Genomic DNA, 16888 nt, shown 5'->3' with positions numbered 1-16888 from the left:
AAATTATATTAATACAAAATTTTGTGGTCCAATCCAAATTCTGTTCTCAGATATCCTGTTTCACTGCAAATGTCACAAGGTTTCTAGCAAACATTGTGAGAAACTTTTTTTTATCTGCTCTGTGGACTAAATTCTAATTATGTGGTTGTGTGTACATGCATTACTCTTTCTTCATAATAGGTAAAAATAGAAGATCATGACTGGCAGAAAAAAAGTAAGAAATCAAGAAGTCAAAACCTAAATCCACGTTGCCCTTGTCTCTAAACTTGCTTTCAGCTCTTACAGCACCTCTTTGTACTTTACTTTTTATTGCCCTATCATCAAACCTACAAGATTTAACATTCCTTTTAGATCTTTTTTCCCCCTTTTTTTCTCTGATCAATCATTCTAAGATAGTACGAATATAGTTATGGGGAAAGGGAGCCCAGAGACATTTTGAACCCTAAATATTCCATTAGTTATCTTCTGTGAATTAGGCATTTTAAATAATATATTCCAGAAAGCTAAGAAAGAAAAGTTAAGCTACTGAGGGCTGGATCAGAGCATTCTGGAAGAACAGCAAAATTTCAAAAAATTCCTTGCATCAAACTCATATCCCTTTATCCATGTGTTGGTTGAAGCACTCTTAATGAAAGGATTCCTGGCCCTGGAACTTCATTTCAGAGTAGGAAAAAATTTTACTATTTCCATACAGCAATCCCAGCCCTGAAGCAGGAATCCACTGTGTAATATTTAGACAGGTAGAATATATCCATATGATTCCTTAGGAATCACATTTAGAAAAACATGAAACCAAAACGATACAGGTAAATTATGTGGCACATAAAAAAAAAGGGGGAGGGGGGAGTTATCAGAGTCCTTGATGAACACGTGTTGCTACAACACTACACAGAAGTAATCTGACTCCCATAACAAATTAAAATAATATGGTCTCAGATTTGCCTAACATTTCCTTCTGGTATCAGTGGTTTCCATCTTCATAATTCCTGGTCCCTCCATCCAAAAGCAGGTGTGGAAGGAGGATAACTTTGAACCCTCAGTATTAAAATACCAGAGAATTTCTCTTGATTTTTAAAGGATCTTTGCTGCTTCATGCTTTCAGTCATAAATGTAAGTTTTCAGGCAAAACTAATTAATTTTAGTGAGGAGTGCTGCTCAGGAATTCATATAATTCCATAATCATGAAGACAAAAGTCTGACTCCATATATACAAGAACTATTTACTGCCTGTGTTAAAAATTGGTGCCTTGAAATAACTATATTTCACAGACATAAGAAGCAGTAAATATTATCATATAAAAGGAAAAGCAGTAGATACTTTTAAGAAATCCTGCTACCACACAGAATTCACAAATCTAAGATTGCATTCATGGTAGCATGAAAAAGTAAGAACATAAGCTCTGGGTGTGAAAATGAACTAAGGCAAGTGATATCCCTGTATATCTCTTTGAAGTGGTTTCCAGTAGTAGTTCATAACACACAGTGGTAAGTACACCTACAAGCCATAGCCCAGGAAGCTGAACACCTTCACAGTCACAAGAGAAAGTTAAAACACTATTCTAATGCAGGTACAAATCTCTGAACTTCTGAGACTATTAAGAAATTTTATTTAAGTGTTTCAGTATTGCTACAAGATACCTTTTTCTTCATAGAGCTTGATGGTTTTGAACATTATTTATCTTCATCATTTATTTATTTAAAAATACAATTTCCATGTTCTTCAGTATGTACATTTTTACAATTTACAAATGAATTAATTTATCCTGGCCAGCTGCCTTTACAAATCTCTTGCCATGTGAAAACTTTAATATTCCACCCTGACATTCCAAAAGAATGAAAACAAAGCTGCAAAATTAAAGTGGTCTATTAAATTACCGATTTATTAGCTACTACTATGCATGCCAAAGAAAGTGCTTAGCATCAGAGTCATCCTTTAACAAAGGTGCCTACCTCCACGTAACATTAATGAGCATCTTAAAATTACTTTTGAGTATTAAAAATACAGTTCACCAGTGCCCTACAACCTCAGAGTCCTTGTAATTACCTATACACAGCCTCCCTTTCCTCAATCTCCATTGCATGCCCCACACTTCCCCAAGCCAGACTTCAAGCCTTTGACCCCAATGACTCCAACCTCCCAGTCCATACCAGCTCTCCAAACTCAGGCCCCTGCACTGCTTGACCATCCCTACCTTCCTACAGCATTCTCACATTCCCATTCTCAGACACCATGACACTACCTCTAAAATACTGCTGACTCCCCTCCTCTCATCCCACTTTTCCAGATTAACTGCATTACAGGCTCTTCTGCAGAGGGCAATTGCTGCAGTGCAGCTAAAACGCATTAAAAAGTGGGGAAGGACCAGCAGCAGGAATGGACCAAGTCATGGGAACACAAGAAACCACTTCAGACGCTTGTGTTTAAGACTGGCCATATCTACAATTTAAAACAGGCAAAGCTGGGACTTGAACTACGTGAAAGTTTGTTTTTCTGCAACCTATAGCTGTAGCTCTTACAACACTTGTTTAGAAGTTAAATCTTTTTATCAGGGCAGTGGCGATGGCTTCAGCAAACTGGTTCTAGAAAGACAAAGCAGGTTACTCAAGAGAATGTATGGGTTAAGAGAACAAATCAGTGGTGCATGACTCAAGAAACTTAAGGATTAAAGCTATATTAATACTACCTGTTCCTGAGATGAGTTATGCTGAAAGTAGATAAAACACATATAACTTCAGGTGCAATAACTCTTAATGCAAAACATGTCTAAATTAACATTGTTTAAGGAAATACAACACTGCAAGTTTCCATTAATCCTTTTAAAACCTCTTCCTTGTGATTAGGTCCATATGCTGATGCACTGTACTAATTAATTTAAATATTAGCTACAGTAAATGAGAATTTTTAAATAACATACTGTTAAAACAGCAAGCAGCAAACTGAACTAATATACCACCCACCTACAAATAAATAAAGGAATGATAAATCAGCCTGCAGCAATATTTACTCATCATACCAGAAAAGTCTATCCACAGGTATGACAGGCAGTTCTCTCTCTCCATTTTTTTTTTTTATTCTCAAAGAGTTTATCACACAAAAAATACCACAGTACAAGACAAGCCAAGGTAGTCTGTACTATGCCAGTAGCAATACACCCAACAAACATCAAGAGGAAAAGTATTCATACCCATAGCAGTATCACAGTATTGCATTAAAACAGCTCTTTCCTACTTGGTTACTGAATGCTATCTTCTGCTTGTAACAAAACCCGACTCACTACTGTTGTGAAAAGGCATGTTTGTCATGTAACAGACGGTTTAAAAGAGAGGAACTATGTTATTAAGTTGTTTAGACACATTTTGATGCCATACCAATTTCAGACTTATTGTATACTTTATTCCCCTATATAGGTTCTTTAGGTTCTTTTCTGAAAAGGAAAGGTTTTATTTATGTTTGCTTATTTAAAAAGAGATTCTCTATTTCTTTTTTTTATTATTTGTGCATGAGTTCTCTTTACTAACCTTCAAACAAATCAGCAGAGAGCTCAGAAAGAAAGAACTAGTCATATAACCTGATCCATTAGTGTTTGTCTCAAAGTGACAAACCAAGCAGTTTTACAATTATTTGCAGTACCTGTATTTTCTTAAAACTCCAATTCTGCTGTTTCAGGAAAGTCTTTTATCTTCATAAAGAAGGTTCTAGCCAGCACGACTTATGAGGAAAGAGTGCAAGGGGGACAGAGGTCACTTGTGATACTACAGATCTAAGACAGAAAGAGGTTTTAACCCACATGCATGAATTTTGAAGTGTCTGGTACATCATTATTAATACTGCTGCTCAAACTTACATTTAGTAACCAATATATCCATTAAGTATAGCTGAATTAGGAATCTACAATGGAAATATCCTATTAAAATTGAGAATATCTTTGTCCTATAAGATAGCCTCAAGAAATAGAAGCTGAACATTTAGGCACAAATTAATCATTTAGTCAATTCATCTAACCAGAGTAACATCTGGATTAAATTATGAACTACTATGTTGCTGAAGCCTCTAGAGCTATTAGCAATTTTACTGTATGATAAATTCATGTCTGACCTTGCCCAAAGCCCATCTTTGTCAATAAACATGCTCAGCACCTACTTAAGAGACTGACACAGAAGCTAACTCAGAACAACCCTGAGCTTGGCTTTCCCTCAAAGCTACATCAGTTTTATGGCAACAAAACCACTAAACAAATTATTTCATTTCTAGATATCCAGAAGATAACCCACTGCTCCTACATTATTCAAAAAAAAGATCTCTCCGCTCTTCCTGCAATGTGCTCCTTCAATTTACCATTAGTGCTGAGAGATTCCTCATGATAGCTTTGGCTTCCAAACCCGTTTTATTCTACCAGATGCTGGCAGTGATCCTTCTCAACATGCTCCTGTCAATTCCAATTCCACAAAGCAGCCTGAGAACCCCAATCCACTCATCTCATGTACCTCTTATTTTCATAACAATTTAATATAATTATATATTTATAAAAAAAAAAAACAAATATTTTTCTTCTAGCACAATTCTCAGTAATTTTTGTATTTCTTGATTTCACTTTTTAAGTTTAATATGCAAAGCTATCCTTAATTTCTTCCTAACCTCAGAAAATTTTAAGCACAATTTTGAAAGCCTAACAAATCTGTTAGAATAAGAAACACAGTAGTCTGAACCAGAATTAAACAACAAAGAGAAGGATAAATTAATCTAATTTTACTAAGCATTGTCTAAATTAGGATTTTCTTGTGTTCTTCACAAGCTGAAAACTTGATTACAAAGAAAGCAGAACTATGCAGGGTCACACTGAAGGCTCACGCTACACTTTTCACAACTTGCTTCTCTGCAGTGATGGAATGTCCAATATACATACTTTTCAGAGATTAACTTAGACAGAAAAAGCTAGCATATCAGTATGGAATACATTTTCAAGGCCACAAAGAGAATTCACGAATTAATAAAGCACACGAGATCTTAAAAGTGAAAAACTGTGAAGGCAGGACTGTTAATTTGCAGGTGGAACATAAAGAATACACTCAAGTCTGTTTTTCAGGGCTAGGTGAGCTACTTTAGTATAGGACCAGGTAAAGTGAAAAGCAGTAAGAACCAGAAGAATAATAAAAAAATTAAAATTGGACATTTTTGTATTAACATCATCAAAAAATTTCTAGTTGTTCTCTAGGGACACATACAAAGAGACTGATTACGGTCTTTAGTGACTAGTTTTGAACTAGGTCTATGATCTTAAATACTACTATGAAATATCAAGTATATGTGTTCTAAAGCATCAGGCAAGTGTTTCCATGGTATTCAAAGTACTACAAACAACTATTCTGACTACAACAAGCCATTGGTTTGTTAAATGAAGAAGTGAGGTTTGTAGGTGGCTGGAGTAAGTCTGGAGCAAATGGAACATGGACAATGCCTTTTCTTCTCTCTTTTTTTTTTTTTAATGACATCTGTAACCATTCTCTTTTTTTTTTTTTTTCCTCTGTGGGTTTTCTCTGTGTGTGTGTCTATATGGGTGCTGGGGTAATCAGCTATATAAAATCAGCAGTCAGCTAAATTGCTTCTACTATTACTGAAGAACCAGAGTAAAACTTCTGGCTTGCTGCCCCTTAGGAAAAAGGATGGCAGCAGCCACAAGGCAAGAAAGACAACACAACAAAAACCCAGCTAATGTAGCAACCCTTCAAAGTATGCAAAGCACTCATTTGAAGCTGATAATTCAAAACCTGTGATGTTCCTGCTCCTGTTTTTTCTGCTTTGAGATGTGTGCAGAAGGGCAATGCATAGTAATCGGAGCACATCAGTAGAAAAAAGGGGTTCCTGAATTTTAACCTTGCGAGCACCACAGCAGTGGGATCTCAGGATAATTTCATTCACGATTTCTTCGGCAAGCACAAATTCTCTTAGGTAATTATTGGTCTCGGCTCTGTCTGGACCTGGGCACATCTCAGCTGTGGGATCCAACAGCACTTGCAGATACGGAGTCCTCACATGCATGCTGGCGATACTTCAGCTCCATGCTGAGCTCCAGGTGCTTAACATCCCCCTCCAGCACAGGGGCAGGAAGATTTGTCACGCACACAGGCTGTGACGGAGCTGGGGCAGACATCAGCCAGCAGATGAACAGAACTGCCATGATATCTGCACACAGCCTCTCTACTTCCCTTCTCTCCTTGTGTAATTTCAGGACTATTATATATAGTTGTTACTGTAGTGAAGATTAATTCACTGATGTTAAAAAGGGGAAAATGCTATAGTAGTTTAGCTTCTAGCATTGATTAAAGTCAGTGACATTAAATATACACAGAGATACTGTGCTTTTGCCCCAAACCTCTCCCCTGAAAATGTACAATGTTAAACCATATACCCTCCTGAGCGGCTTTAGGCTCTAGATTTCCTGATCAAAACTAATTTTTCTTCTTTTTGACTTTCATTTGAGAATACATTTATCACAGTAAGGTCATTACATTTAACTCAATTCTATTCATAGGCAGAATAAAAAGATGAAAAAAACCGCCATGTTTTCCTGATGCTACCCGCAGTTGTAACACACACCGTTTTGTTTTACTAACAACATAAAAGCATTCACGTTTTACAGGGCTGAATCAGATTAGTTAATAAATTTTTAGGGTTTTTTTCTTTTAATTAAAAGGTACAGATTTCTTGAAACTACAATCTGTCTCAAATTTTACCTAAAAGAGAACAAGCAAAGCACAATTTAGGCAATATGTGATGTGTTGTAATTTAAGTTAATGCAGCTTACGATTATTGAAAACTAATTTAATGTATTGCTTTTCCTGTAACCTATTTATTAATTTAAATATGCAATACATGTTTTATCACCCTTGGCAAAGCAGCCACTCCAGAAAAAAACATCAGCATGAGGATGGTCCAACACTGTAACAGGTTGCCCTGAAAGGTCACGGAGTCTCCATCCTCAGAGGTGCTCAAAACCTGACTGGCCATGGTCTTGAGCAACCTGCTGGAAATGACCATGCTTTGAGCAGGAGACTCTCCTAGATGATCTCCCGAGGTGCCATCCCACCTCAGCCGTTCTGTGATCTGTGACAACAGCAGCTGCTAATACCAGGAAGGTGCACCAAAACCACAGAACCATTTGCCCAAAACTCATGATGCTGAACAAAAAAATTTGCTGTACCAAACATGAACTGGGGAATTACAAGGTTTTTGAAACCAAGGAGTGACCTTGGCAAGAAGCACAAACATTTGGAGAGGAAGCAGCAGACATCACAGGGAGTCTGTCCCTGCCAGCAGTGTCTGTGGAGCACCCCAACCCCTGCCCAGTCTGGGCAGCACAGCCTCCCCATGGGGCACCAGGACCAGCCTGCACCCAGCAGTGGGCTGGTGGAGCACACAGAGACCCCACCTCGGGGTGCTGGGGGGTGCGTCAGTGGGGTGCTGGGAGCAGCAGGGGTGCAAAAAAATCTGGGGCAGCCATGTCTCCCCGAGAAGGGGTGCACACCCAGGGGAGCCTGCACAGCCAGTGTGGGGGTTGCAGGTAACCATGGTGGGGAGAGGAGGTTAGAAAGTTTTGGAATTAAAAAAAAGTGCTTAGAAATTTACAGGTGTCTATTAACATTTTGTGCCTAGTACTGTGTTTATCTCTTGTATTACTGACACTGATCCTGAACATTAACTGATTGCCAGGTGTCTTTTTAAAAAACAGCAAACCACTCTCATCCTGATTTGTCATAGGCTACTTGTACTGAGCAGTTTTTTCCCTAGAAGTATCACACACAGCACTTTGGCTTTTATGAACCTGGGTGCCTCTTTAAGGAAGGAACGTCAAGTTAGTGAAAGATGGGATCTGTTTAACAAAGCAGAGTAGGCACACCTTCGCCAAGAGGCTGGCCTACTTGGCAAGGAGGGCTCTGATACAGGCACGTCAGGGGGATGTTGATAAGAGTTTGCAAACAACCATGGGAAGGGAGGTCAGCAATGGTAAGTACATGTAGCCCAAAGACGGGTGCAAGAGCACCCTCAGGAAGGCTAAAGCAGGTTGAAAGGGGACCCACTTCCAGTGCAGGTACACAAATGCACACAGCCCACATGTAATGGTATCTGAATGTAATGGTATATGGCCTGTTAAGTTGCCTGGTTATGGACTATTCAGTATAAAAGAAATGGCAAGCAACAAGTAAAATGACAAATTCAAGAAACACAGACACACAAACACTAAAATGCAGGTGGTAACAGGGATGGTAACAAAGACCAGAACTTGTCAGCCACTGACTGATGGGCTATAAAGGAACTCAGAGCCTTTAAGAGAGGATCAGTCTGAACATCGTAACTCATGAGGAAGCTGAAACAAGACTAATAAGCATTGTTGGATACTTGGGACTCAGGGAAACTTATATGTATAGCACAAGGGGCTTGTGGGACTGTACAAAACTTCTTACTGTTCTCTGACATCAGCATAGTCTTACTGTTTTCTGGTAAGTGACTTACTAGAAAGACAAAATGTTGTGCATTACGGAAGCTTCCCCAGTACAACTGCTCAAGCTCCAAACTTCAACACAGCTTGTATATGGGCCCAAATACCAGCAGGAGACTTACAGCTATTCCCAATAAAGAATATAGCTGTGGTGGGTTTGGGGAGGGGTTTTTTGTTTTGTTTTGCCAAGTATTTAAAAAAAGTAAAAAAACACATCACTGCCATCTATGTCAAGATGATCTACTTTACCCTCCAAATCTTTGCAGAGAGTAACAACATATTAATGTCCTCCCTCTGCTTGAAACTGAAAACATAACAGAGAAGAAGTGGCAAAGTATTATTATCAAGTTGCCTGAAACACAAATAAGAGTGTTGCACATAGCATGATTTTAGTCAATGTCATTGTTTTATAATAAACCATAATTTCATGATCAGAAGTGTGTAGGTGAGCTGTCAAACCAAGCAAAAAATAGAACATGCACTATTCCTCATTCTCCTACTGACTTGACATGTGTGTCTTTCGCAAGTAAACAGTAGCTTCATTTCCTAGAAGCAATGATACCCTTGCTCCTATGAGGTTCATAAAAGCTGATCTTGCACAAAACCTTTGTGTCATTTTTCCAGTATGTACAGCCTTTCAACTACTACATTTTAGTTATTAACAAATAATATACAGAGCATCTGCCTATGTGGAGTTCCATGTGTATATAGGCACAGACATGCATAATACTTGTTTAGTATTAAAATTAAATAACCTAAAGATTAGCTCTAGTACCACAGTGTTTAATGTTTTAAAAAAATGTTAGGCACTACTCAGCTTTCACACTTTTGTTACTTTGCCTTTTGTAAAGCAGCAGCTAATATGAAATTTTAACTAGGCTTACTATGGGCTTTAGTATAGCTTCAAGATGTTTAGACTTTTAGCAAAACTCTAAAATAATAATGAATATTTATTCATGGTTTCAGATGACTCTTCAATATCCTTTTATTCCCTTGATTTTATGGTAAATATGTCTTTTTTTAAGCAGCATCTTTTTAACATGGATGTAATTCCCAACCCTAAGGGAACTTTTAAGAATGCTAATCATTTACATATAAACTACGTTTTATTGACCTACTTCTACTCCAGCTCATTAAACACAGCTGCTTTCAATGGCCAGGAAAAAGTAACCAAATACAACATTCAAAAGAACCCAAGTGACTAAAAATGGAGTAGCTACTCAACATCCAGAGTGGCTTTGTAGTTGTTTCTTTACAGAGCTACAGGACAGCCTACAGCTTACAGATAATGTTTCAGAAGAGGGTATTTAAACCAGCAAGTGAAACAGGTCGTTCCATTTCAATACAACCAATGTTAAAAACCCACACACATTTTCTGTGCTTTCATATCTAAAAATCTTCCGTTGATAACCAATTATTTTGAAATACAGTGAAAAAACATCTTCTGCTCCAGTAAGGAATATTGGCTCTTTTCAGTACCAAATTCTGGAGGCCCTACACTGCAATCTATTTTTAGACAAGATCACAAGACAGCAAGAAGTGAAATAACTTAGCCTGTAATAGATTAAAATAAAAATGAACATAAACAGTTCTAGTATAGGAAAGGGATTACTACTGAAAACAATCTAGATGGGTGCAGAAAAGACAGTTCAGCAAGAATAAAATGTGATTATTCTAAGGCATAGGTTTAATTATTTCCAGATGATCTGGAACTGATTTCAAAATTTCATTCATGGTCTCAGCCATACAAATCCGTGTTTTCAGTACCTTGAGATAAACAAGTGCTGACGGGATGAGGATGTTAATTTCCAGGAAGCAAAAATACCAGATGTGTGGTAAATTTCTGCCTATCTGCTTAGACAAATACTTCCAAGAGATCAAATCCAGAGTCTGAAAAAAACCGAAACAGGCCTAGGGTTGTCAGGATAAACGGTCTTTTAAAAGTCAAGCAGCCATAGAGTCTGGAATCAGTTGTTTGTAGCAGCAGTTTATTGTAAAATGGATTTGCAACCTGTATCAGACATGAGACTTTCCCATGCTCACCCTTTAGTATCTGTTAATTCGCCTTTAATATCTGTTAATTCCCTTTTGTTACAAAGGACACTCCAGACTTGGCATTGATCACCATCATTGCGACTACCCGACTACCCGTAAAGTACTTCAGCATTGCTGCCTAAAAGAGGCAGGGATGAGTCTCGAGCACCTGGCCCTGACTGTCCACAGTGCTGAACTACCACCTCACCTCTTTCTGTGGCGCTGTTCAGAAGGCACCAGTATTTCTCTCAGCTGCACTTCTAGAGATGGTGCTTTCTGTATACTGCTTTCAGAGGACACTGTAAGCAACACTGTAGTACAGGTTTGGCTCCTTCCTAACATCCTCCAAGACCAGAAGTATATGTTCATGCAGACAAAAAATTATGTTGTAGGCAACAGTCCTTTATAAAAACAGACATGATATAATGAACATCAATAACTGATACAACAGAGCAACTCACTTTTTGCCTCTGCTTAAATTCTTTTCCAAGGACCTTAATGTCAGTTTGTTACCAAAAATCCTAGCCAGGGAAACTCCACAGCAAAGGACAGTTCAGAAACCCAACACTAGTTTATTGCAGCTGGGTGCATATGGGATCTTTCTTCCTAATGGGCACACCGAGTTACTCGAGGGTGCACATTACATACAGTGGAGTACTTGCATGTTGATAGCAGGTGTATTTTCATTCACGCACAGGATTGGCTACAAGTTTCTCCCTTCTAGTGCAATCAACGATTACAACTCCTTACCAGCTTGTCTCCTCTTGCAGCCAGAACTTTTTCACCTGGAGACTTCTTCCTGCATGATTTATATACTGGTGCTCTTACCCTCATCTGTTCTTTGTTTCCCAAGGCTGTGGGTACTTGAGCATTAACGACCTGAGAGGGTGGGTCATCCACCGAAACTTTGTGAGCATTCTTGTTTAACTACTTCAGAGTTTGGCAAGAGGGGAGTTTAGGCAACAAGTTAGACAAATAGAGTAATTAGAAGTGTCCCTGCCTACACACACCAAAAAGAAATTTATTTGATTTCAGATAGAACCAAAATCCCACTTACCTGAAAGAAAATCATACTAGAAACACAAATTAAAATTCAAAGTTATCTTGGATTTGCATCAAAGTAATCTGGTCTGGATTTTAAACTGATTTCTATTGTTACTTTTAGCTGAATTAGCAAGAATATTTTAAGTTGAATTAAAGTTAAGGGTGAACTGAAGAGTACTACACGCCAGCTTTTTCTGAGATTACCTCATCCTTCAAGCAGTTTGTCTCATTTATTCAATTTCACATATATCACATGTGTCCTGGTTTTGGCTGGGATAGAGTTAATTTTCTTCCTAGTAGCTGGTGCAGTGCTGTTCTGGACCTATCAGAACAATGTTGATAACACACTGATTATTTTAGGCCCACAGTGGAAGGGGAAATGAGCAAGGGGGTGGTACTTGATTGGTAGCTGGGATTAAACCACGACAATATGCATAATTGTTCTCTATCAAGAAGCCTTTGCAATAAAATTTATACCAATCACAGTCTTCACTCTTTTTTGTGCATCTTGTTCTCACAACCACATACGTGACCTCCCAAACATTGCTGAAAAGAAGCCTAGATCTATTCCTGGAAAAAAAAAAAAAAAAAAAAAAAAAAAAAGGAGCAAAAAAACCTGCTGAGAACCTGGAAAAATATCTCCATCACTTTTTTCCACTTTGTTGGGAACTGGTTTATTCTACAGTTCCAGCAAATGTAACGTTTTTCAAGAAGCCATGGAATTCAGCTTTTTGGTGCCAACAGAAGCCTGACAGTTTTTTCACTGATGTACCTACTGGAAGCCCTTTGTCGAGAGGGCAAGGGTGATTGGTTTACTGCCCATCCTATTCTGCTCTTCTACATATTCCAAGAGAAGGAAACCAGAGAAGAAATCTTATTTGCAACCAAGAGAACAAGGAGAGTTGAGAGGTCCCATGTAATCTGTCTGAAAAATGAGCTGCTGAAACCAGTTAAAAACTCTAGCTTTACTAACACATATGGGGTAAAAGAGTGGAATTCTTCAAGAAAATTGTTTAGGTTACAACACTAGTAATCGAGGACAGGAAATAAAAATATGCAAAAAAAGTATTTTGCAGACACTGATTTTTTTTTAATAATCCAACTCATACAGATCCACAAAAACAAAATAAAAAACCCAAACCAAACTTTCGAGGCCTTTTTATATTTGATTCATGCATTGCCTATTGTTTGATTCTCCATACAATGAAAAGGGTCTTCTATGATTTTTAATTCTTGAGGATTTTCTTCACAGACACAACACTGCACTTGTAGCACAGAACCCAACAGGAAAAAACAAAGTAGTTATGCAACTAACATTTAAAATTGGTATGAAGGTGGTAAATGTTTCAATATAGCATGTGATGGGACTGAGCGTAACTCTGTATGATAGTTCACAAATCACTGCTACAAAAGATTGAGCACAGTTAGTCAAATCTTCATTGCTGGGGAGTAAAAATAAAAATCTTGGTTGTGTTAGGGATATTCATTTACCTTGATTATTAGTTGCCAATTTCAACACTGTGACATCCTGTTTTATATGAATGATTACACAAACTCAAATTTGTGGTTCCCATATCCCTCAAGATCACCTTTGCACATGTATCTGGCATTGTTGCACATGATGATAAAGATATTTTTGCTCATTTAAAGACATGAACTACATATAATAGCTGCAAACCTAATTATATAAAATAATGCGTAATTTTTTGAGCTAATGTATGTTCAAAATACGGACATGTAGCAGTCCCCAAATGAAAAATAATTCCAATTTGCATGATTTACTGATATAAGGCTGCTCAGTTTTTATTACCACTATGAAGAGGAAAAAATACAATTGTGAATGCTATAGTTTTTGTTTTAATATACACAATATAAACAAGGCCAATAAGCCAACTTCTTCCCTTTAACTTTATTGACTGTAGGGGTAGCTTCCCACTGTATATAAGCCACCACCAGCTAACATTCCCACCCTTTTTCAGTTAGTGATCCTTCTCCACATAAAAGGTGTGGTTCAGCTTAAGACATTTAAATGAAGATGTCCTTATACAAACTATGTACCACTAAAAGAAATATAAGCAAATACCATAGAGGCAAAGGACCTACGCAGCTCACTCTGAAGCTGACATGAAACATTTCATAGCTGAGTAGTTCCTAGATGCCGCTGGCTGTACTGACCATGCGGTGCAGTTGCTCACAGGGAACATCTGAGATGCTAAAGGTATCCCACCCACTGCCACTCCAGAAAGATGCAAGTCTCCCAGAGGTATCACATCTGCCAGCCCCATAGGAATATTCCAGAGACTCCAGGGAAACTCAGATGATGCCAGATGCCTACATTTAAGCAACCGAATTAAACTTTATAAAGGCAGCTCTGACACCTATTTTCACAAGCAGACACCTACAGAAAGAGTGAGAGTGTATATTACGCACAAACACATTGCTAAGTGCCATCAGAAAAGGTTTTAAAATACTTTTCACTTCTTGCCTCAAAAGAAGGCTTAATATAGAAGATCAGTAGTAACAGTGACATTTCTTTCCTCTTCACATTGTTTGCAGCCTACAAATACTTTTAATCACACCTAAACCTTCTAAAATACTCATTTAATCCTAATTTTCTTGTCATCTCCAATTCTGGATAGATTTTACTGTTCACAATTTTTTGTTTCGTGTACCTCTGAGATTAAAGCTACTGAAAGCAAGAACTGTGATGCTTGTACTCGGCTCCTTGAGGGCTGGCGTTTTCCGGGCTGCCCACAGCAATACCATTCCTCCAGAGAGTGAAAGGCTGCTGCTGACCACGCAGCTGTACCGCACCTCCTGGTGACCACTGCTTGCAGGGGCAGCAGCAGAGAGAGGAATTCTTTTATTACTCTTACAATTCAAAACTGGCTTTTGTTTCAGGAACAGGAAATACAGAAAAGTCAAAAGAAAAAAAAATGAGAGTGGTGCTGTAAGAGATATAGGGGAAGGGAGAAGATCAGAGAGCAGGGCAGAAGAAATATGCATAACATACCATAGTTCTTCCCCATTGAGGCAACATGTTTTCTCCTTATCCCCAGTATACAAGTGAATGTATGGTATCAAATGTCATTTGCAGAGAAAGTATAATAGTTACACTAGACTACAGAATGAGAAGAACACAGACAAACTGATACCATATAATTCCTGCTGATGTTATTCGCCCAAATCATCAGCACAAAAACCTACATCACTATTACATCACTAACTGGGCTTTGACTCAGATTGCACAGTACCTACCCAATCAGGCTTTCCCGTTAAAGTGTTTATTTTCTCTTTAGTGAAGACAATAATAAAAATCTTTAGCTCAGGACAATGTTAGAAGACAACGTATGTTGTCAAATGTACTGGCAACTTTAATATAGTACTTTTTGTAAACTGCACACTGCAATATTAAGTGTGTTAAGATTAGGATTATCTATTATATTTAAAACTAGTCATTAAAAAGGTATTTTGAATTGATTCCTTTAGGAATAAACATAGCATGCCTTATCTCAACTTGCAGAGTTAATAAAAACTGCACAGATTATCTTAAAAACAGGAAGAGGCTATTGATATTTAAAGTGAGGGGGAGTGTTAATTCAGCTTTAGTTGCCTTGAGATGTCGTTTTCAATGTCAGGAAAGCACTGACATTTACTAGTTAACTTACCATCTAAACACGAACACACTTTACGCATGTGTAAAAAAAAAAAAAAAAAGAAAAGTCTTTTCCAACCCTATACAGAATCACAGAATCATTTAGGTTGGAAAAGCTCTTTGAGATCATCAAGTCCAACCCAGGACTGCCATACTGCTGACCATAAAAATCGATTAATTTTAGTGTTGTGATTAGCACCACGGAAATAACGAGGTTCTCACAAGGCTGGAACGAAACCCCAACTCTAAGAAGGTACATCTTACTACACACATGGCTTTGCAATACGTTTTTGTATCTGCTTAGAAGTTTCATTGTTGACAGAGATTGCCGTTATGGCAATATTCTTCCCCGAGAATTTTATTCAGTTAGGGGGACGTTCAGATCCGTTAGAGAAAACGTGCCGATCCACCACTTGCAGCGGTGTAAACCATCCGCATCTCGCACAAGAGTAACTCCAGAAGCCCAAGCCGCAGCTGGGCGGCTCGCCCCTTCCCCCAGCGCCCGCAGCGGCACCGAGGTAACTGCGCCCGCCCACGGACGGACGGCGGGCAGAACGGTGCCCCCGGCTGAAGCTCACCCCCTCCACGCCGCACGGCAGGGAGCGGGCACAAGGGAACTGTAGGCAGGTGTTGGGGTGCTCCAGCTTCTGCAGCTCCCGCACCCCAAGAAGAGTGTCTTCTCTTTGGAGTAAGGCGCCGGGCATCCCCCGCCGCCACGAGAACGACCCCGTCAACCCCCGCAGCAGCGACGGCGCTGCCCGGCCCGGGCGGGGTGACAGGCGGGGCAGCCCCGGGCGAGCGCGGCAGCCGCCGGCCGCAGCCCCCGACCCCGCCAGCCTTCCCTTACCTGCCCGCGGGGACTCCGGGATGCCTCTGAGGGGGCCGAGCTGCCGCAGCTGGAAAACTTTCCGGACGCCCTCGCAGCTGGGCGGCGGCTCCGCACCCCCGGCCGCGGCGGCCAGGAGCAGGAGGCCGAGGACGCCGAGGACGCCGAGGACGCCGAGGCTGAGGCGCTTCCCCTCCATGGCCCGCCGGTCGCCGGCAGCTGCCGCAGGGAGCGCGGCCCAGGCGCCCCCGAGCCCGCCGCCCCCCGCCGGGACCCTCCCCCGGCCCGGCCCCCGCCCGCCGCCCCCCCTCGCACGAGGAGGGGGCCCGCGACGCCGGGGCGACAGGGGGAGGGCGCTGCCACCGCCGGTGTGCCGGTGCCTCCACGCCGCCCCCTCGGGGCGTGGGGGTGGGCACGGCCCGTTTGGGGAGGGGAGGGGACCCCACGTACACCCGGGGCGGGGGGGAAAGCTGCAGGGAAGGGGAGAAATGCACTGGTACTGGTGTGTGAGCAGCAACCCCGAAAAAGCACGGAAAAAAGAGAGACCCTAAGATAATTTGCGGCACTTTTAGGAACTAATCCCAAGAGGCTTACAAACGGGCAGTAACACACACAATTCAGTTTGGCTTCAAACGCCAAACTTGCTTTTCCGACAAGTCTCCAAGAATTCAGCTGTCTTCCAAATGTCTTCAAAAGATTCCGTTTTCCTAGGCAAAAGCGACAAAGGACCTGTTTACAGAACCCTCTCATGCCTACAAGCCAAAGTGCTACGGTGTCTGTCAGAGCAGCCAAGGATGCAGCTGGGACTCATCAGTTTATCTTTTAAATAGCTTC

At 40.2% G+C, this 16888-nt stretch overlaps 1 protein-coding gene across 1 annotated transcript in view; it reads right to left on the bottom strand.

The window, feature by feature from the left end:
• The window catches only part of GPC5 (glypican 5), a 709869-nt gene extending 693554 nt beyond the window's left edge, over positions 1-16315 (bottom strand). Inside the window, exon 1 of the mRNA XM_056328672.1 lies at positions 16076-16315. Within this exon, the coding sequence (XP_056184647.1) occupies positions 16076-16253 (178 nt within the window). The 5' untranslated portion in view covers positions 16254-16315. The remainder of the gene's footprint in view (positions 1-16075) is intronic.
• Between the last annotated feature and the right edge of the window lie 573 nt (positions 16316-16888).

This window comes from Falco biarmicus, chromosome 2, assembly GCF_023638135.1.
Source record: "Falco biarmicus isolate bFalBia1 chromosome 2, bFalBia1.pri, whole genome shotgun sequence".
Taxonomy (NCBI): Eukaryota; Metazoa; Chordata; class Aves; order Falconiformes; family Falconidae; genus Falco; species Falco biarmicus.
Note: the sequence above shows the minus strand (reverse complement) of the source record. Positions and strands in the feature narration are given on the sequence as shown.